Source organism: Miniopterus schreibersii (assembly GCF_964146895.1).
Source record: "Miniopterus schreibersii genome assembly, chromosome: 22".
Lineage (NCBI taxonomy): Eukaryota > Metazoa > Chordata > Mammalia > Chiroptera > Miniopteridae > Miniopterus > Miniopterus schreibersii.
In genome coordinates, this window is record NC_138124.1 from 11,511,753 (window position 1) to 11,533,563 (window position 21,811).

The following is a 21,811-nucleotide window of genomic DNA, read 5'->3' on the forward strand; positions in this document are numbered from 1 at the left end:
AACAGGTGAGTTTCGGCGGGTCTCATTCATCCCCTTGGGGGGGGGGGACTTTGGGGGAGCACTTGGTCCTTAGTAGGCCCTGGGTTGGGACTGGAGACCCCCAAATGAAAAAGACACAATCCCTGCCTTGTGGGGACTCATAGTCTCACGAGGGAGGTGGCTTCGGTTATCTACTGTGCCCGGAAAGAATTGCTCCACAACTGAACGGCTTAAAACAGTTGCTCTCATGTTTCACCGTGCTGTGGGCTGACGGGTCCCAGCTGGCAGGTCTTGGGAGGGGTCTTGTGTGAGGTCAGGCGACACAGCAGCTGGAGCTGGGGCCCTCTGAAGCCCCGCTGGGCCGTGGACCGGACCATCCACATGTGGCTTCTCGGGCTTCTCAGAGAGGCAGCTGGATCTGAAGGACGGCCTAAGGGACCCAGGCAGAGGCCGCCAAGCTTCTAATGACCTAGCCTCAGAGGTCCCAGGACATCACACCCACAATATTAATAACAATAACATTTTAAGGCAACAGCTTTTTTTAAATCCTCACCAGAGAATTTTTTTAAATTTATTCTAGAGAGAAAGGAAGGGAGAGAGAGAGACAGAAACATGGATGTGAGAGAGAAACATCGATCAGTTGCCTCCTGGATGTGCCCTGACCGGGGACTGAACCAACAAACTGGGTATGTGCCCTGACCCCGCATTGTACCCGCGACCCTGTGGTGCAAGAGATGATGCTCCCGCCAACTGAGTCACACCAGCCAGAGCTCACCCTGTGCTTAATGATCATGGTCTCTTTCCCAACAGTGGCCCTGCAGGGGCCCTGGTGGCTACGGGGGCGGGAGGGCCAGGTTGTTATTGTCACGGGAGCATGAAGGTGCCACCCAGGAATTTGTCAGGCCCTGTGTGTGCACAACTCGGCCACACACTCCCAGCCCCAGTCGTAAATTCCTGACCGCCCGAGAGTTCATGCCCCGGCTGGAGACTGGAAACCCACAAAGCAAAGGGCCCCCGGTTCCATCTCCAGGCCACCGTGCCCTGCAGGCTCCAGGCCCTTAGTGCCAACGACCCAGAAGCCAGCTCCACGTGGGTGCCCTACCTTCGCCTCAGACTCAGCTGGACCACACTGACCTCACCAGCTTCCAGCCACACCCTCACTCCCAGCACTCCACCCGGTTGCAGAAGCTGGAATCCCAGAGGTCACCGTGACCCCCACCTCCAAAGAATCACCGGGTACAGTCTATGTCATCCTCCTAGTTACCTCTGCAGCCAGGTGACAGCTGCCCACCACCTCTGCCACCACCCTGTACCAGCAGTTCTCAAACATTTTGGCCAACAGGACCCCTCTACACTCTTTAAAAAATTACTGAGAACCACCCTGGCCGGGTGGCTCAGCTGAAGCATCATCCTGTACCCTGAAAGGCTGCAGGTTCAATTCCTAGTCAGGGCACATACCTCGGTTGCGGGTTCGATCCCCAGTCGGGGCACGTACGGGACACAACTGATAGATGTTTCTCTCTCACATTGATGTTTCTCTCTCTCTCTCTCTGCCCCCCCTTTCCTCTCTAAAATCAATGACGCATATCCTTGGGTGAGGATTTTTTTAAAAATTATTGAGAACCCCACAGAAAAGCCCACATACATGGGTTATATCTCCATCAATATAACTGTATTCCTGAGTTGTGTGTCCAAAAGTAAAACTCGGGGAAACTTTAAAAATAATTATTAATTCATTTAAAAATACCACCACCACCAGCAATCCCTCTCCTGGGTATATGAGGTTAAAAGACAACGTACAGAATGGGAGAAAGCACTTTTGCAAATCACGTTTTCAAAAAGAGTTTAGTATGCAGAATATAGTGTAAAACTCTTGCAACTCAATAACAAAAAAGACAACAAATCAATTTTTTAAATGGGCGAAGGACTTGACTAGATAAACATTTCTCCAAAGAAGGTGTACAAACGGCCAATAAGCACATGAAAAGATGCTCAACATTGGCCATCAGGAAAATGCAAATCACAACCACAATGAGACACTACTTCCCATTCACTCAAGTGACTACGATAAACATTTAAAAAGTAAAAATGGAAAATAACAACTTTCCAAGCAGCAGAAACGGGAACCTCATACGTAGCTGGTGGGCATGTAAAATGATACAGCTGCTGAGAAAAACAGTCTGGTGGTTCCTCAAAAAGTTAAACATACAGTTACCATGGCCCGGCCGGTGTGGCTCAGCAGTTGAGCATCGACCTAGGATCCAGGAGATTGCGGTTCGATTCCCGATCAGGGCACAGGCCCGGGTTGCGGGCTCGATCCCCAGCAGGGGGCAGCCGATCAATGACTCTCTCTCATCATTGATGTTTCTCTCTCTCTCTCTCCCTCTCCCTTCCTCTTTCTGAAATAAATAAAGACATTTTAAAAAACAAAGAAACAAAAACATACAGTTACCATGTAACCCAGCAATTCCACTCCTAGGGATAGACCCAAGAGAAATGAAAACTCTTGTCCACACAGGGACTTGAACATGAATGTTCACAGTAGCCAAAGGGTGGCAAAAACCCAGATGAGTGGATTAACAAAGTGTGGGGTATATATTTGCAACAGAATATTATTCAGCTTAAGAAGGAATAAAATATTGACACATGCCACGTAATTTGGATGAGCCTTGAAAACATTATGCCAAGGGAAAGAAGCCAGTCATAAAGGTCAGGAATTATATATGATCCTTTCAAGTGAAAAGTCAAAAAAAAAGCAGATTAGTAAGGGAGTGGTTACTTAATGGGTGAGGGTGCTCTTTTGGGGTGAATAAGTTTTAAACTAAAGAGAGGTAGGTGGGGATTGCACAACACTGTGAATGCACTCAATGCCCCAGAACCATACACTTTAAAATGGTTAACTGCACGTTATGTGAATTGAACCTCAAGAAAAAAATACAGGACAGAACTGAAGGGAACCATCTTTGCTCATTAAAAGGACTCATGGTCAGGGATGAATTAGTTGATGGAAGAACTGAATTGTATACTTCAGGATAGTTAATTGTATGTTACATAGATTTCACACCAGTTAAAAAAACAACAGTAAAATAGGGGTGGGGGGCGCTGGTCAGAGAAGTGTCTCTAATTGGGCCTGGGGGGAACAGAAACAGCCAGTGCAGCCGGTGTGCTCAGTGGTTGAGTGTCAACCCATGAACAGGGAGGTCACGGTTTGATTCCTGAGCTCGATCCCCAGCAGGGGGCGTGCAGGAGGCAGCCGATCAATGACTCTCTCATTATTGATGTTTCTCTCTCTCTCTCCCTCTTCCTTCCTCTCTCTGAAATCAATAAAAACATATTTTAAAAAAGAAAAATAGAAACAGGGTTTGTGGCTGAGAGGAGGGAGCAGGAGGGGTGTCTCGGATGAAGAAGACTCTGAGTGATGGCTTCACACAGGATTGATGTGAGGAGTCCAGGGAGCAGGGAGCAGGGAGCAGGGCCCAGGGAGGCGGCGGGTGGGAGGGGCTGGCAGGGCCCTGAGTGGCTGGGTGGCTGAGGAGTCACCCCCAGGTGCCACAACACAGTTTGATGGTGCAATCCTTCCGGCTCCTTCTCACCCAACCTGATTCCATGTTCCTCCAGCCGAGCCCCTTATCAGCTCTTATCGCAGCACACGCAATAACGTGTGATTACCGGGCAGTTATTACCCACACTCAGACCAAGTGACTCATGACCCAGAAACACTCGAGGCCCAGTTCTCGCTGCCAGGAATTTCTCACTGCCCGGAAGGGAAGTCAGGAATGTCCCGCTCAGGCACGAGAGGCAGGGTCCAGGCATGTTTGCTGACCCTCTCCAGGTCCTGGCCTCTTCTGGGGCTGGGCCCTCTCTGGGGCCCTAACTGCTGCTTACTGTCCCTTCATTGCCTTTAATCCTCCCATCCAAGTCTCCAGAGTCCTCTCCTGGCACCTACAGGCCTCATCAGGAGGTGAGTACAGCACCTCCACACAGCTCCCATCCAGGCCCCAAAGCCCCTCAAATATCACCTTCAATGCCACAGGATTCAGAATAACTAATAACACCAACTACTGCTACTGCTGTCACTGACACGGTCCTCACACTGTGCCAGGCTCTGTGCTTGAGCACAAGCACCTGTAAGTATTCTCACCCCCATGTCGCCGAGGAGGGCAAGATACAGGAAACCTGATTTTCAAAATGCTGAGCCACGAGTATGGCATGGGCACTGACTGCTCAGCCAGGGGGTATAAACGGGCTAGAAACAACCAGCCCCGCAGCACACCCTCCTACCCAGCGAAGGACGAAGCGTGACAGTGTGTGGTGCGGAGAGTTAATTCGGATGTTCAGGGAGTTCCCGTGGAGGGGAGAGGACAAGGCAGCAGGAGAGGGCTGGAGGTGGAGCTGTGCGCAGGACGGGGCGCTCACCTGTGGGCTGATGAGGAGTGTGGCGGTGGCAGACGTTACAAATGAAACAGGGATATATTACAGGAGGCCTCTGGTGACAGACTTATACGCCTCCTGAACTCACTACCTTTTGCACTCTGCAAACTCTCTGATCAATCACCTCTATGTCCACTTGCCCAACCATCCATCCATCCATCCACCCACCTGTCCATGCACCCATCTATCCATAAATCTACCCATCCATCCATCATCCATCCTTCCATCCATCCATCCATCCATCATCCATCCATCCATCCATCCATCATCCATCCTTCCATCCATCAATTTACCTATCCATCCATCTACCCAACCATTGATCCATCCATCTACCCATCCATCCATCATCCATCCATCCATCCATCCATCCATCCATCATCCATCCATCCTTCCATCCATCCAACCATCCATCATCCATCCATCCATCCATCCATCCATCATCCATCCATCCTTCCATCCATCCAACCATCCATCATCCATCCATCCATCCATCCATCCATCCATCATCCATCCATCCTTCCATCCATCCAACCATCCATCATCCATCCATCCATCCATCCATCATCCATCCATCCTTCCATCCATCCAACCATCCATCCAACCATCCATCATCCATCCATCCATCCATCCATCCATCCATCCATCCATCATCCATCCATCCTTCCATCCATCCAACCATCCATCATCCATCCTTCCATCCATCCATCCATCCATCCACCCACCCATTCATGCATCCATCCATCCTTCCATCCTTCCATCCATCCATCATCCGTCCATCCATCATCCATCCATCCTTCCATCCATCCATCCATCTACCCATCCATCCATCCATCATCCGTTTATTCCTTCGGCCATAAAGCCATTTTCCCATAGATCCCCCCCTGCTCCTCTATCCAGTCCCCCACACATGCCTCCCTACAACCACTTCACCAATCCTTTGCTCACCTACTATGCAAAAAAGAAGCAGGGTTCAGACACCAGACTCTTGCATCTCATGCTCCTTTCCTCAGACTGAAAAATAGAGAAAATGCCCCTCCAGCTGCTGACAGGACTTTCTCAGCAGAAAGACTAAAATGCTTGTTTTGGAGGGAAAAAACCCAAAACTTCACAAAGACAGCTGCTGTCGGTCCTACCCTAGGGACAACCTTCTGCCCTGGAACGTGGGCAATGAGTACCTGGAATGGGGGTCGCAGGGGTGGGAAATGACGGGCGGGGGGGCTCTGGGGGTGGGAGACAGGAGGCGAGGGGGCGAGGCCAGCCCCCCCCCCGCGGTCCAGCTCGCCCTCCTTGCAGAGAAAGGGGGGGCGTGCGCCAGGCGGGCGGTGCGCGCTGAGAGGGCCGAGAAAGGAGGTGGCAGCGGCCAGGAGGGTAGGGGAGTGAGAGGCGTGTCCCGGGAGCCCCGCCCCCAGGGAGCCCCGCCCCGGCCCCGCCCCGCCGCCCCGGCGCGCCGGCACCCCCTCCCCGCCGCCACCGGAGCCCGGAGCCGCCGCCGCGATGTGGGCCGCGCTGCCGCTGCTCTGCGCCTGGGCCTGGCTGCTGGGACCCGCGGCCCGCGCCGCCGGCCTGTCCGTGGGCCCCCCAGGTGCGTGGCGGGGGTACTGCGCGGAGGGGGGGGACCGGGGTCCGAAGTCCAGCCTCCGCGCTCTTGGCACCGGGGAGGGGACACCGGGTCGGGAGGAACAGCGGGGCCCAGGGCTCGGAGTCGGCGCCCCGAGGAGTGCCCCGCGTTCTGGGAGGGGGCCCGCATGACCCGAGGAGCGCGGGACAGGTGTCCAGGGCCCCACTGCCCAGCTGGATGCAGAGCCTCGGGTACCAGAGGCGCCCGCAACCCCCCGGTGCCCTCCACCCCGACCTGGGCGCACGGAGCGCGGGGCTTTCCCAGGCTCTTCTGGCAGCTTCTCCTGGACCTGGCACCCGGGGAATCCCGTATGTGCCCTGAGTCAGTCGGTACAATGGGCGGGACTCTCCTGCTTAGAGGAGCAGTGTTTAGCCCCTAAAACCGAGGGTGTTTGTTCCAAGGGCCCGTGGTGCAAGGCTAAGCCCCAGGACTTCCCGTTCGCGCCCCTCTGTCTCCCTACCGCAGCCCCCCCTCAGCCCAGCCCCCACAAGCTCTGAGCTCATAAGACCACCTCCCCCTCATCCTGGGGACAGAAAAACCAGCCTGGAGACAGGACCAAGATCGGGCTAGATGTGGTCTGCTCAGAATCTGGCCTTGCTCTGACCCCCATTTATACAAGAAACACCCCAGTCTTGCAAACCTGGAGAGCACCTGAGCTTCGGGTCAGTCCCAGCCTGAGGAGGACCCAGCTGTCCCCAGGGAGGGTCCTGCCTCACCCTGGTGGTGAGGCCTGCATCAGGGAGGGTGGCAAAGGAAGCCTTCCTACCTCCAGGGCAGGGCTCGGCAAACTTTCTCTGTAAAAGGCCAGGGAGTAAATATTTGGGGCTTTGTGGGCCCTGTGGTCTCTGCGGCGGCTACTTAACTGCCATTGAATCGGAAGAGCAGCCATAGGAGTATGCAAAAGAATGTCCCCATAAGCCACGATTTATGGACACTGACATCTGAATTCAAATGATTTTCAGGTACCGCAAACTGTAATTTCCCCGTCCAACGGTTCAAAAGTGTAAAAACGGCACAAAAACAGGCAGCAGACCAATTTGGTGACTGTGTTGTTCTAGATACTCCTCGCACAGCCCCCCACCCCACGGCTTCCAGGGCCATACTTGTCCCACGAGCCACAGTGTGTTGAAATGGATCTAGTAGGGTTGGCGCCCCACCCCAGGGTCATCTCTGGCTTCTTCCACTAACCAGCCTCCTGTGTGTTGCTTTTGAAACCTCCCAGACAGAGGCAAACGCCAGTCAGTTGTCCCCTGTTCCATCTGCTTCAAACCCTGGTCCTGAGCTTCCCCTGAGACTGGCAGCTGCGGCAGAGTCTGCAGTCCTCGGTGTGGGGGGGACATGCATTTTCCCAAAGGTGTGGGTCTGTGACCCACAAAGAGAGATCTAAATGCTGCACAGCAGAGATCTTCAAACTGGGGGGTGTGGATCCGCAGGGGGGCACAAAGGAATTCCAGGGGATTCTGACACAGGCTGGGAATCAATTTTCAGACTCTTTACTTCCAAAAAAGGACCTGAAGGCGGGGTGGGGGGGTGGGGGGGGTGGACTTCCCTTTCATTTGTCCTAAATCTGAACCCTGGGCTATAAACACATGGAGGGAGCAAACAGGAAGGCTCACGGAGACAGATCCTTCAAGGCCATTGTCAGTTCTTCAAGGAAACTGAAATTAAGGAGGGAGGACCCACGGGTGTCAGCTGACGGGGCCTTAGAAATATGGTTGAGTGATTCGGGCACCATGTGATCCAGGTGTGGTAAGGAGTGCAAGGCACTGAGGAACACTGATCTAAAAATGGCCTTCCTGGTCCTAGGAGCAAATAAACACTAATATTTTTATTGCTTATTGTTATTAATAAGTGAGCAATAAGCTTATTTGAACAGGGTTCCTCGTGCCTTTGACCTATAAAAGAACAAAGACCAGAATTCATGGTGACCCATAAAAAAAAAAAAAAAAAGGTAATATTCACCCATGAATATATAAACCCATGTGAGTTTACTATTTATCGAATTAAGAGATGCATTTCCAATAAATGTTTACTTTCTTTAACAGTTACTTTTCATAATGTATATTTGAAATGTTTTAACCAATCAGGTATTGATAATAATGATGATGATTACTCAATCCGGAATAAATGTGTATAATATTTAGAGACATACGGGTCACAGGGGGTAGAAACAATTCAAGTGTATACTTTTTGTTCTTGTTGCACAAAATAATGTTAGGGGGATCAGGTATAAACATATGCTCCCTTAGGGTAAAATTTTGTGAGGTTTGGGTGGAGGAGATGGGGGTTCAGGAGAAAAAGAAACTATGTAACACGTCCGACTCTTCTAGAAAAGGTGGTTCATGTTACTGATAGTGGGCATTAAATCACGGTACACAGATTCCACTGGATAGCTTGAAAAGAATGATTGATTAAGTCTTATTTCAAAATGTCGATATGTACACTAAGCTGGAACATATCCTTTGCAGCTGTTTCCATTTAAAGTGAATTTTTAGCCTGGCTGGTGTGGCTTAGTGGTTGAGCATCGACTCATGAACCAATAGGTCCCTGGTAATCGGCACATCCCTGGGTTGTGGGCTTGATCCCCAATAGGGCCCCCCCCCTCGATGTTTCTAACTCTATCCCTCTCCCTCTCTCTCTCTAAAAAAATCAATAAAAAGCACATTTTAAAAATGTTTTAAAAAATGAATTTTTAGATAACTTAAAAATGCACAAGGGGGTGGAGATATTAGCAGAGGTCCCCAAACAACTGGCCGGCCTTGTTCTTGTAAATAGAGTTTAATCAGAACACGGCCATGCCCATTTATTTTCCAAATACTAGAGTGGAGTTGAGTGGCTGTGTCGGAGACCATAAGGATTGCAAAGTCTAAGATACTTACTCTGTCCTTTTAACAAAAAATTGCTCACTGTTGGGGTCTATAGATTTTTTAAATTAATTTCTTATTGACATATACTATCGTACAGAAAAGTACACAGGTTATTAAACGTGCATTTCGGTGAATTTCCACAAGCAGCACTCCAGCAGCCCCTTCTGTGTCCCCAAGAGCAGCTGCTCTCCTGGCTTTGACACCAGAGGTCAATGGCACATGGCTTTTTAAAGTCAATTTGAGTACCAGCTTGCTTGCATTCGTTTTTTTGTATTGTGCGTTAGGTGACACCATCCTCAGGGCTTTATGTTTAACCTAGTTTCCTAAAATGCAAAGTGGCTCTTGGGGTGGTGACTCACCGTTGTTACCGCCAGGCGCCAACGCATGATTTTTCTTTTTTTTCTTTTTTGCAGAGACATTTCACTTTAAGTCATGGATGCTGCAGGTCAGTGCCCAACTTCTTCTTTCTGAAGTTTTTCATTCCTCTGAGTTTCCTGTTCTCAAAACAAGCTGTGCCAGATCTGAGACAGTGAAGAGGGGGTTTCCAGCCGTGCTCTCCCAGGTCTTTCCAAATAGCAGGAAAGGGTCAGCTGAGTGACCACCTTCCTGGAGGTCCCCAATAGTGAAGTGGGCAGGCAGCCTTTCAAGCCTTGGGGTTCATTCCATATTTTGTATTCAAATCACATTATGTGCTGGCTGCAAAGTCAATTGGAGAACACTAGTGTGTGTGCTTTTGAAAAACGGTGATTGTTTTTTTGGGGCTGTAAACTTGACCCAGCACCAGCTGTGGTACCCAGGGGTGACCTGCACTTGGCAGGTTTCTTCACCGGAACCTCTGGGGCCGTTGGGGGACGTTCAGGTAGCTTCATGGGCTCCATTCCCGCCACAGGTCCCTGGAGGCAGGGGGTTTGCCTTGTAATTTCCTGATGGGTCTCAACAGCTGAGACCCAGGACAGGGTTGCACCCACTGCCATGGATTTTTGCCTGAGAATCTTTAGCAGCAAAAAAAATAAAAGCTCCATCGGTCATCTTCTTAGAAAAGAAAGCTGTGTCCTTCTGGGAGCCACGTCCAGTTCCTGGGACTTAATGCCACTGTTTTATTTTAGCACCGAAAGACGTACAGCGCAGATCAGTACCAGCACAGGCTACAGACCTTTGCCAGCAACCGGAGGAAGATCAACGCCCACAACGCCAGGAACCACACGTTTAAAAGTACCTTGAGGATGCCTTTGCTGCAGGCTTCTCGCCCTTGGGAGGAGGGGAGCATCTCAGTGCTGGAAGGAAATCAGTTAGTGCCACCCACTCATTAAAGGCCCCGTGAGGGCCCAGAGCAGAGGGGGGAGGCCCAGTGTCTGAAGCTTCATTCGGCTCGCTCAGATCCCACTCTGCGGTTACTCTCCGTGAGATCCAATGGGTTGCAGATTTAGGACCATGCTGGGTAGTGTGACATGTCCAGGAGGCTTTGTTAAAGGTCCCCGCCCGCTCCTGCCATCCGAGGGTGCTGCCCAGATAGATGCTGAGCCCCTGCAGGGCTGTGGGTGCAGGGTCTCCGCAGAGCAACCTCCAGGGACATCTGCCTGCCCTGCAGGTCAGCGTCACTAGAAATCCACGCAACACAGGGTGTCCACCGAGGACACCAAAGGATGGCAGTGTCAGCTAAGTTGGCGATGTGGGTGACAGGCACAAGCTGGAAGGAAGCCTGAATTGGGATCTCATTGCTGTGTGACCTGGGGCAGGGTTAAGGCCTCTGAAATGTAACTCGGCCATAAAGTAAGAGATGAAACTGAATGAAATAGCAGGTGGGGAGGCACCTGGCTGGTGCTGGTACAGAGGTTCCATACCTGGGAGTCCATCAGACTCACCAGTGGGGTCTCTGGAATAGTGGGTGCCCAGGCCCCACCCCAGACCCACTGCACCTGCGTGTCTGGGATGCATGCAGCTCCCCTGGGAATTCTTTCCCACAGCGAGGCTTGACCTTGATGCATTGAACTGACCTGGGGACACTGAATTATGACAATGAAAAATGTAAAGCGGCCAAGATGCCATGGCTGTAAAGGACACAAGTAAACATGGGGTGTCTTTCACTCTTTTCTCTATTTCTTTATTAGTGACTTATTGAGCTCTTTTTTTTTTTTGGTTTTCATTTTCGTTTTTTCTTCTCTTTTCAGTGGGAATAAATCAATTTTCAGACATGACGTTTGCTGAATTTAAACAGAAGTATCTTTGGTCAGAGCCTCAGGTAGGTGTCATTCGTTGTGACCGAACCTGAGTCTCTTCACTCAGACCTTGGGAATAACCTCATGGCCTACTCGGCTTCCAGGCTGATTTGGCTCGGGGCCCAGCCACAGATGGGGTGCCCCAGGTACTTGGGGGGCCAGAGAGGTCAGCTCCCAGCAGCTCCTCAGCCCACGCTCTCCGCCTTAGTGATGCGGACCCTGAAGTTAGGGTTGCCAGATAAATATACAGATACCCAATTGAAATAAAATGTCAGATAAAAAATGGATAATAGCCTCACTGGTGTTGCTCAGTGGTTGAGCATCGGCCCAGGAACCAACAGGTCACTGGTTCAGTTCCCAGCCAGGGCACATGCCCCAGTTCCAGGCTCGATCCCCAGCAGGAGGCAGCTGATCGATGATGTTTCTCACTCATTGATGTTTCTATCTCTATCTCTCTCTCCCTCTCCCTTCTTCTCTCTAAAATCAATAAAAACATATATTTAAAAAAGCTTAATATTTTAGTGTAAGTATATCCTAAACCTTGCATGGGATATACTTATACCACAAAGCTATTCTTGATTTACCTGAAATTCAGATTTAACTGAAGGAACTATGTCTTTACTCACTAAAGACTGGGCTCTCAGAGGGAACATTTAGCATTTGAGCCAATACATGGGGGCCAGGGACATCTGTAATACTTTCAACAATAAAGCAAATTAAAATTAATTAATTTAAAAAATAAATACATGGGGGCCCCATGGTTCCAGCAGCTGCCAATCTTTCTCATTCTCTCTTGGAGATTTCATTTTAATGACACACATTTCTGTGAAAAAGGTTTGGTTTTGTTTTTTCACTGGAAAAAAACTGTATTTGTTGTTGCAGAATTGCTCGGCCACCAAAGGTAACTATCTTCGCGGTACTGGTCCCTACCCATCCTTTGTGGACTGGCGGAAAAAAGGACACTTTGTCTCAGAAGTGAAAAATCAGGTACGTGCCTGCCAACCCCCATCCTGAGCACTAGCACTGCAAGCCCGTGGGGGAACCACTAGCTGGGCGGGCAGGGTCTTATCACCTCTCCAACAGCCCCATGATGCAAGCACCCTCCTTCTGTTCTGCAAATGAAACGGGGCTAGAGGGGGGACACAACTGCCCAGGGCACACAGCCATCGCCAGAAGCAGGTGCCGTGAGTGAGGAGGCCGGGCAGGGGCAGTGACAGGCCAGAGGCAGCCGGGATGGATGGATGGATGGGGCCAGGCAGGTGGAGTCCCCTGTGTGGGCATCTGGGAGACAGGACGGCTGGGCCTTGGAGGAGGTCAGCCCTGAGGCAGGGTTTGGGGGAACTGTTAAGGTTAGGACTATGGGTGAAATGAGATGGGAGGTGGAAAGGTGGGAGAGAAGGTTCTAGAAACAGGACCTTGGTGAGTCCTTCCGCTGAGAAAGGGCGGGAAGAAGAATCAGTATGGGATTCAGAAGCAGGAGAGCAGGAGGGAAGGGCTGGAAGGGGGAGGCCCTTGCGGGACAGAGGGCATTGGTCAATGGGGAACAGCACTGAGGGTGCTTGGGCGCCCGTCCAGCCTCAGCCACCTCCTCTGGGACATGGGGAGAAGGCTGCCGGCCTCACGGAGCTCGTGAGGGTCAGAGTGCACCAAGGCGGGCCGGGAGCCCAGGGCTCTGAGGGGCCGTCTCGTGGGGCCCAGTTATGGAACCCCCTCCCTGCTTTAGGGCAGCTGTGGCAGTTGCTGGACCTTTTCCACCACGGGGGCCCTGGAGTCTGCGATAGCCATCAAAACGGGGAAGATGCTCTCTTTGGTAAGCAGCTGGCCATGGGGGTGGGGTCACCTCCTGCAGAGGCTGCAAGTTGCCCTGAGGCCTGAACAGGAGGCCCGGCCTGGACCTCTAGGGCTTTCTCCAGAAGGCTCTAGGGCTTCAGCTAACGATGCCCAGGCTGCCCAGGTTGTTCACAGAGGAAAGAGCTGGGCATTCAACCCGGCCCCCCAGAGAGAGGGAGAATGTCTGAAGGGAGTGCCCAGCCCCTGCCTCCTGTGGGGACGAGGGCCGGCATGGAGCAGGGGAGCAGGGTCTGTCCCCTTCCTGTGCCATGTGCCATGACGGGACCCATGACCATACGCACGTGCACACCTACAGCCCAGCACCTGGATAAGCAGGGCCACCCACACGCTGTCACCTGCCTGCCTGGCTGCCAGGTGGCACCTCAGCCCCTCCTGACACCTGCCGGCTGCCGGGCTGCGGCTTCAGACACACAGGGAGGGTCCCTGCCCCGGGGGAACTTATCTGTCATCTAGATGGGTCAGCCCAGCCGTCGGCTCACGGGTTTGTGTTTGCTCCTGTAGGCGGAACAGCAGCTGGTAGACTGTGCCCAGGCCTTCAACAACCACGGCTGCCAAGGGTACGTCCCTGACAGGAGGGCCTCTGCCCCTGGCACTCGGCCCAGAAGCGTCTGCGAGCTCCAGCCTGCGGGCCCACCTGTATAGGTGGCCCAGGTGACACCTCTGTGTTTGTTTCTTGCAGGGGCCTCCCCAGCCAGGCCTTTGAGTACATCCACTACAACAAGGGCATCATGGGGGAGGACACCTACCCCTACACGGGCAAGGTAACTCCAGGCACCCTCGCTCCCATCACAGGCCCACCCTGGCCCCAGAACACATCCCTTCCTGCCTCCTGCGGGGGCAGGGCTGCCCCTCCCACCGGAACCTCAGAATTCTCTGCCTCTTCGGGTCCACTCCTCCACCTCTTCTGCCACCTAAGCGGGCAAGCCCAGGGCCTCTTCCACCATCTGTGCCAGCCCACCGCTCCCCCTCACCTCTCCCACACCATATCCACCGCTTTCCCTCCTGCCATCCGTCGGGAGCGTGTCCACGCAGTTAGACTCACTCCTGGGACACTCTCCTGGGCCCGCACCCACTGTGCCCAAGGTGCACCTGCCATCAGCCCAACCCAGCCCAGCCACGGCCCAAGCCTGTGGCTCTGCCTATATCTCCTCAGTGATGAGCAGCACCAGCCTCCCCCAAAACCTGTGGGCCACCAATGGTCTGTTCTGGGGACAGTCTCCCCCCGAGACCCTCACTTCAATCTGCCTTCTGGCCACCGCAGGCCCTCTCATGCCTGCTCCTTCGGTTCCTCCGTGGCCCTGCCACCACTCAGCCTTGGCTTCCTTCATACTCGGTCACTGAGGGCAGCCTCCCCTCGGGCACCATCCACTGGGGCTGCCAGCGTGGCCAGCGTGGCCTCTCAGACCTGGCCAACCACCTGCTGCCTGGCTCAGAGGTCTTCAAAGGCTCCTCAGGGCTACAAGATCAAGTCCAGCCTCTGGCCTGCACTCCGAGGCCTGCCCTACCCCCACCCCCACCAGCCTTCACATTCCCCCTCCCAAACCTCATCTTCCCCACAACCACGCGCTGGTTCCTGCCCTCATCACCCGACCTCCTTTCCCTCCGTGGGACTTTCCTCTGTGCCCTGGACTGAGACTGGCACCTCCCCTCCCCTGCAGGCTCTTCCTGGGCTCCATTTCCCGGTTTCCTTGGGCAGGGTTAGGCCCCTCCCGGGCTCCTGCCTCCGCAGGCCCTGGCTAGTGCAGGACCATCTCCTGCCGCTGGGCTGTGAGCTCCCTGAGAAAACGACACCTCTCACGCAATCTGAAGTGACCCCAGGCCCAGGCACATGTAGCTTTGGTTTTGTAAATGTTATGACTATGTGGGGGAGGCCTGAAGTCTGGGCCTGGAGCTGGGTGGCCCTCACCTGTGCTCCATGCCCTTTGCCACCCTGAACAGGATGGCCACTGCAAGTTCCAGCCCGAGAAGGCCATTGCTTTCGTCAAGGACGTGGCCAACATCACCCTCGTGAGTACCGGCCCCTCCCTCTCCCACGCAGAGGCAGGCAGCCGTTCCCTGCAGCATGTCACTTGGTTAATGGTGACTCAGTCCCCTGAAGGAAGGACCACTGGTGGGACTGGGGAACAGACAGCCACTCTGATCTGGGTCTGCACAGGTCTTCCCGCTCATTTCCTGTTTTCTTGTAAAGAATTAAACAAGGGTGTGAGCATGTGTGATGTCACCGGGTGTGACCTCACTGAGCAGAAGACGCCAGTTAGGAGGAGCTGGGTTACAATGCGGTAACTGTGCCACAGACCTGAATGGCTGAACGCTAAGTTCCAAGGTCTCCTGTAGGACCGGTCCCTCGGTATAGGCAGGGCTGTGCCAGGCAGAGGAGGGCAAGAGGGGTCAATCGTGACTGTCAAGTCTCACAGGCAGGCCTAACCCCAAGTGGGTGGGGAAGTACAGGCTTCCCGTTTCTCCAGGAGAGCTGCAGTAGGCGGGAGCGGCCCTGGTGACCCCGGGGTGTGTGAGGATGTGTGTAAAGGCAAAGAGCGTCTCCAGGGGTGTGGCATGCAGGTGTGATGTGTGTACTCGGGAGCCTGAGGCCGGCTACATGCATGTCCAGAGACGTGTGCAGCTCCTATCTGTGCAGTAGCAGTGGCCACCATTGGATGGAGTCCATGCAGAGCGCTTGCTCAGCAGCAGTGACGAGATGAAGTGCATGGAGCACTTCCAGGTGCCATACCAACCACTTAACACATATAATCTCCTTCAGTCAGACGACATAGCCCTGGGAGATAAGTGTCATGACTACCTTCATCTCAGAGGAAGAAACAGGTTCAGAGTGGTTGGGTCACTTGCCCAAGGTCACAGAGCTCTGCCGGATTTGAGCTGAGATCATATCATCCCAGAACCTGTGTCACATAACAGGGATGTTTGTGCCAGCCCTGAATTTATCTTTAGAAAACAGCCAGTTTCCCTTAGACACACCCACCAAGGCCTGCCTGGCTCGGGGCCACTTATATCCTACCAACCGGCAAATTGAGGCTCGAAGGAATCCCTTTTGTCTGGTTCCCAGGAGAGCCTTGTTAGTGGCCTGCAGGGCCCTGATGAGCCCGCCAGCACTGGCATCCAGGCCTCTCTGGCATGGCCTCGGGAATGTGGGCAGGAATGTGGGCACACGCTCCTGCCAGGCAAGCCTCCTGCCTTCCCTGCCTCCATCTTCCCCGGCCTGTCTGGGCTCATGGCCTTTTCTGACATCAGCTGTTCGCTTTTTGCAGCTGGGTCTTTGCCCAGCCCTCCAGGGAGGCAGGACTGAGGGCAGGCTGGGTGCCCGTTCCCTCAGGCGCCCCTTCCCTTCAGCCGAGCCCTGGTCTCAGCTCACCTAACCTCCACCCTCAAGTCCACTCCCCAAGGTCCGGGGCCAGGGGAATGGCCTCATTGGCTCACCTAAACTGGTGGGTTCCCAGCAGGGACACTTTCAATAAACGCCTGGGACCCACTCAAGACGCCAATGTCACAGTTTGCGCTGCAGCCAGGGCAGCCCCGGGGCCTTTTTAAAACTTCCCCAGGTAGCTTTGGCTGTTGCTCTTACCTGGGCTGTTGCTCTTACCTGGGCCGTGCTGTGCATGGAAGCCTCTGATTTCCCCCCGCCGCCTTCCCAGCTAAAGGGGACGAGTCCTCCCAGGGCACACAGCCTTTCGCTGAGCCTCCTCTCGGTCCCACCAACAGCTAGGTCTTACTTGCTCACGGACTCCTAACCCTGTGTTCCACCATGAAAGCTCCTTAGCCTGGCTTTGGGGGTGGGGGTGGGGGTGGGGGTAGGGGTGGTTCAGGGATGGAGTGGGGGGGGTGTCACCCTTCTCTGGCTCATGAGACCCCAGCGAATGGTTACAAGTGAGTGGGGCGCTATCCCAAAGGGTGCAGAGTTCCCAAGGAACATAGCAGGGAGGAGACGAGAGATGACCCGACAGACCAGGCTAGTCAAGGGAGGGCGGTCATAGGGGGGCTAGGGTTTGGGAGGAGGGACCTGTAAGCCAAAGAGAAAATCCAGAGGGGTTCCTGGCCATTCCGACATAGGAGGGTGGGGGTCCCCATACTACCCCCAACATTTGCTGTGTGGGGCAGCTGCTTTTTGGTCTAAAACCAACAGCCTTCTCTTCCTTCCTCCTGAACATCTGCATTGCTCTGGGCCTGTCCTCGACCTCCGGGCAGAGAGCCACATTTTGAAGGTGGGGTGGGGAGGGGACAGGGGTCACATGTGTCCACCTGTCAGTCTTCCTGTCTGTCCGCAGAACGACGAGAACGCCATGGTGGAAGCGGTGGCCCTGTACAACCCCGTAAGCTTTGCCTTCGAGGTGACCAGCGACTTTATGCTGTACAGGAAGGGCATCTACTCCAGGTGAGACCCTTCCTCCACGCCCGCCCCGTGCCGGCACCGTACTCAGTCCCCACCATCCCCCCGCACCGTGCTGACGCACAGAGCAGGGAGGTCAGGCCAGGCCAGGCGCAGGGACAGAATTTGACCTTTTGTCTCTCTGAGGGAAGATCCAGGCTCAATATTCTAAAGCTGTGAAACGGAAGAGAGAGTAGCTGCTCCGACGGAGCCCTGAGCTAGCAGCTCACAGCAGGCCTCTGCAGACAGAACCTCCCCGAGCTCCTGAGCCCGTCGGACACGCTTCGGCTCCCCCAGCCCCTTCCCGCAGCTGCCCAGCCACCTCCGTCACCCTCTCATTCTCCAGCTGCTCCCAAAGTGCTGGCTTGTCCACCAGGGCTTTGACCTCAGCCCTCTCCCCTCCCCACCGCCACAGCCCGCTGTTTGCTGGGCACTTCCACGTGGGGTCAGACCATGCCGGGCAGCAGACCCACCTGCCGTTTCCCACTAGATGGCCTCGGGTCCTGCGTGTCTCCTCCCCATCTTTGGACACTGCCCGGTTAACGGTGCTCAGAACCGCTGTCACCTCCCCGAGTTGCTGCCCCAGCTCACTATGCCTGTCCTGTAGCTGCCTCCTCGCTGGCCTGTCCCTGTGGCCCGCCGTCCTCCCCTCGGAGCCAAGTCAGCCTTCCCTACTGTCCGCAGCCTTAGCCCGGCTGGTCTGTCTACCTCCAAGCTCATCTTCCACCAAACGGCCCCATCCTGCCCTGGCTGGCGTGCTCAGTGGTTAGAGTCAGCCCGTGCACTTCAGGGTCTCAGGTCTGATTCTGTTCAAGGGCACATACGTGGGTTGCAGGTTCGACCCCCGGCCCAGATTGGGGCATGTGCGGGAGGAACCAATCGATATGTGTGTGTGTCTCTTTCACATCAATGTTTCTCTCTCTTTCCCTCCCTCCCCCTTCCTCTCTCTAAAAATCAATGTAAAAAAACCAACCACCTACCCCATCCTCCCATTCCCCCATGCACCGCTCCGGCTGCACCAAAGTTTTTAGTTCCACGTGTGTCCCCTTCTTGGGGAGCCTCCTGACCCACCCACCCTGTACTCCACGAGTCAGATCCCCTCCTCCGGGCCCCCTCAGCTTCCCACTGTCCCGGCCCTCAGTGCACTGTGTAGAAGTAGCCAAACGAAGGTTCCCCCAGGGCAGGAGCAGGGCTCTGCATGCCGGTGCCTTGTCCCAGGCCCAGCCCATACCAGGAACTCAGTTACATACACAGCAGCTGAATTAACACGTATCCCGGCAGAAGTCTGTCCTCTGAAACCTCTTGAAATTTCTTCATGGAAACTAGTTCACTATTGTCAGTGGAAAACCTGTTATTTGCCTTAAATACAGGTAGTCTTAAAAATAAGTCCCAGGGCAACAAAGCCTTTGCACTTAACAGCTCTCACTGGGAGGGCCCCTCTCTCCTCCCTGGGAGAGACTTCGGCAAGTGTCAGGGTGGGAGCCAGGCTAGTACCTCGATAACCAAGGCTCTTTTGCGTGAGCACAACTAAGAGAACACGTCCCTTGCACCATGAGGGAAGGAGAGCTGATTCACCTTAAAGGCCTCCCTTCTGGAAACACTGCATGAAGCACTCAGAGACACTGGATGTGAACGACTTCACGTTCATCCCTCCCATATTTTCAAACCATTTTTATTTTTGTGTTCCAGTACTTCCTGCCATAAAACTCCAGACAAAGTAAACCACGCCGTACTGGCTGTTGGATACGGAGAAGAAAATGGGAAACCCTACTGGATCGTGAAAAACTCCTGGGGCCCCCAGTGGGGCATGAACGGGTAAGTGGTGCGCAGGACCCTGTGCTGGGCAGAGGCAGGACCGCTCGGGGTCTGGGAGCCCCAGACGGACCACATTTAGCTTCCAAGAATGTGGCTAAGTGGTCAGAGCGGCAGCCCACGTACCAGAGGGTTGCAGGTTTGATTTCTGGTCAAGGGGATGTACCTGGGTTGCAGGTTCCATCCCTGGCCAGAGGCAACCAATCCATGTTTCTCTCTCACAAGAATGTCTCTCTCTCCCTCTCTAGCTCCCCTGCCCCCCCCCCCCCCCCCCCCAGTCTCTCTAAAAAAAAAACAAAACACAAATCAATGGAAAAAATACCCTGGGGCAAGGATTAACCAAAAAAAAAAAAAAAAAAGGGAAAGGAGCTGGTTCAGCTGAGCCCTAGCCCAGGCCAGGGAGTGGGGGGTGGGGTGGGGTGAGAATGTGACCTCCATGCAGAGACGCCTCCAGCAGCCCCCTTCCTTTGCTAGGCCCCAGGCCTCAACAAGTCAGTCAGAACAGGAGTCCGTTTGGCTCCACAGGACCCACGGCCACTGCTACAAAAACAGGCTAATCCACCATCTGGGAGGGTCCATTGGTGGGAAACCAAGGCAGCAAGTCTGTCCCTGATGGTTGAGAGCCCCTCCTTCTGAGGGAAAGGGGCTGAACCCATGTGGCCTGGGCACATATCCTGAGGTGACCCTCTCTGTGTGTGTCCTCCCAGGCTCCATGTCCATCCTTTGGGGGTGGGGAGACACAGTGGTGACTAAATAACTATATGAGGGCCCAGGAAGGGCTCACCAGGGGCCCTCAGGAAATTCCCGGGAGAAATGAGAAATGGATCGAGTTCACAGTCAGCCCTGTGACCTCCTGGAGAGAAACAAGCCCGATGCCACTGCTTTATGAATAATTCAGGGCGCTGACCCCTGGAGTCAGATCTTGGTGAGCAGCCAGACACTGCGGAAAGGTCTGTGGTGAGGAAGCTGCACACCAGGCCTCAGCCCGCTCTCTCCGCCCAGGTACTTCCTCATTGAGCGTGGGAAGAACATGTGTGGGCTGGCCGCCTGCGCCTCCTACCCCATCCCGCTGGTGTGAGCCCCGACGCAGCAGTGACCCGCTGGTGGAGACAAGGAGGGACCCCAGGCAGCCTGGGCCGCTGGCAGGCGGTTTGCTCCAGAGGATGTGGGGGGAGCCACCCAGGGCCCTCGCTCCGGGAGGAGGAATTCCAGCAACAAGCCCACCTCATCTCCTGACCAAACGTGATCACCAGCCATGTGCCTTAGGCCTCGTTTTTAACTGACTCGTACCCACCAAGAATGTTCTTTATTTCCAGAGGGGAGAGCACTCGTGACTCTTTGTGGCCTTGATTGAATAAACATTCTGTGAGCACCTCCCCAGGCCAGGCCAGTGCTGTGTGTGCTGTGTGCTTGGGACTAAAGGCAACCCAGACTGGGCCTGCCCTTGGGGCCCAGGTTTCCCAAGAGGGAGGCATCGTGGAGCTGCCCAGGTGTCTGGCTGGGAGGACAGTGTGGGTGCCAGGTGGGGGACCCAGGGGGGAGAGCATTTTCTGATGGGGTAAGGGGCCTGGGGGTTCACATGTCCTACCTCCCGCCACCTCCCTGCGCCGCTGGGACAATAGCATAGACACTGTGTTGCCCAGCCCACGAGCACCACTACAGCCCACCAGCGAGAACCTCACCTCCACAGTAAACCCTGTCGAGTTTAGTTTATTTCACAAAACCACCAACAGGCCAAAATCCAGTTATTATCTTTCAAATGCTTCTTTCTCTACAGACATGAGTTAACGTGTGCAAATACACCAACTCCCGTGAGTTGGTACATAAATATTTCTCGTACAGAAACTCATTAAACAAATAAGCCACCTTACTCTGAACTTCCTATCACAAAAAAATCCCCTGAGGGTCTCCTGACAACACATCAAATGCAGAAAGGGTGTGAAAGGGAAGGTTTGCCTGATTCCTACCAGCGGTCACTTCATTCAGGAAGTTTTCTGAACTCAAATGAAGTTTAAACTTTTAATGACTGTTTTTCAGCATCCAAAGTGTTGGGAGGGGCAAGCGGACTCCCAATTTCACATGAGTCTCAGCAGGAGGCTGTGTCACTGGGACTGGTTCAGAAGGATCACCAGGCCTCCTGGAAACAGCTGTGCAGAGGGACAGACAGGATCTTTCCAGAGCGCTCTGGCCTGCCAAGTCCAAGGTTCCTGTGCCCGGGGGGAGGGAGAGGTGGTGGTAAGACTGAATCTTCCCTACAGCCCCGGTGGGGCCGAGCCCAGGGACGTGGGAGTCAGTGGCCTCCTTTCGTGGTGGCTGTGCAGTTCACATGGGCTCCTCACCACTGACACTTTCTTACTAGTTTTATTACACATGACTTGTCAGGCACCATCTCGTCACACCCAGTATGTCCGCTCCTCCCACCCCTTTGAGACAGACACTCCATTTTCAGATGAGGAAACTGAAGCACAGAGTGTGATTAAGCAACATACCCAAACCACAGAAATCAGCCAGTGGCAGTTAGGATTCGCTCGAGTTGGCTCTCGGCCCCTCCCCTCTGCTGCCTCCTTTCCAAAGCAATTCAAATATAGGCCCAGGGGTGGCAGCTGACACCATCTGTCCTGTGGTTTCCCTCCCGCCACCATTAAGATGAACTTTTTTT

General features: G+C 54.0%; 1 protein-coding gene across 1 annotated transcript; it reads left to right on the forward strand.

The window, feature by feature from the left end:
• The first annotated feature begins 5,852 nt into the window (after positions 1–5,852).
• On the forward strand, positions 5,853–20,529 carry CTSH (cathepsin H). Its single transcript, XM_081124724.1, has 12 exons — positions 5,853–5,992; positions 9,309–9,340; positions 10,002–10,107; positions 11,064–11,134; positions 11,994–12,098; positions 12,835–12,921; positions 13,464–13,519; positions 13,642–13,723; positions 14,901–14,969; positions 17,240–17,346; positions 19,030–19,155; positions 20,155–20,529. Exons 1-12 carry the CDS (start codon positions 5,905–5,907, stop codon positions 20,228–20,230), a joined length of 1,005 nt encoding a protein of 334 aa, XP_080980850.1. The 5' UTR covers positions 5,853–5,904; the 3' UTR covers positions 20,231–20,529.
• The last annotated feature ends 1,282 nt before the right edge of the window (positions 20,530–21,811 follow it).

Coding starts and splice junctions, on each gene's coding strand:
- CTSH (XM_081124724.1), top strand. CDS start 5,905: ATGTGGGCCGCGCTGCCGCTGCTCTGCGCCTGGGCCTGGCTGCTGGGA. Junction 11,135..11,993: donor ATCTTTGGTCAGAGCCTCAG/GTAGGTGTCATT, acceptor TTGTTGTTGCAG/AATTGCTCGGCCACCAAAGG. Junction 12,922..13,463: donor CGGGGAAGATGCTCTCTTTG/GTAAGCAGCTGG, acceptor TTGCTCCTGTAG/GCGGAACAGCAGCTGGTAGA.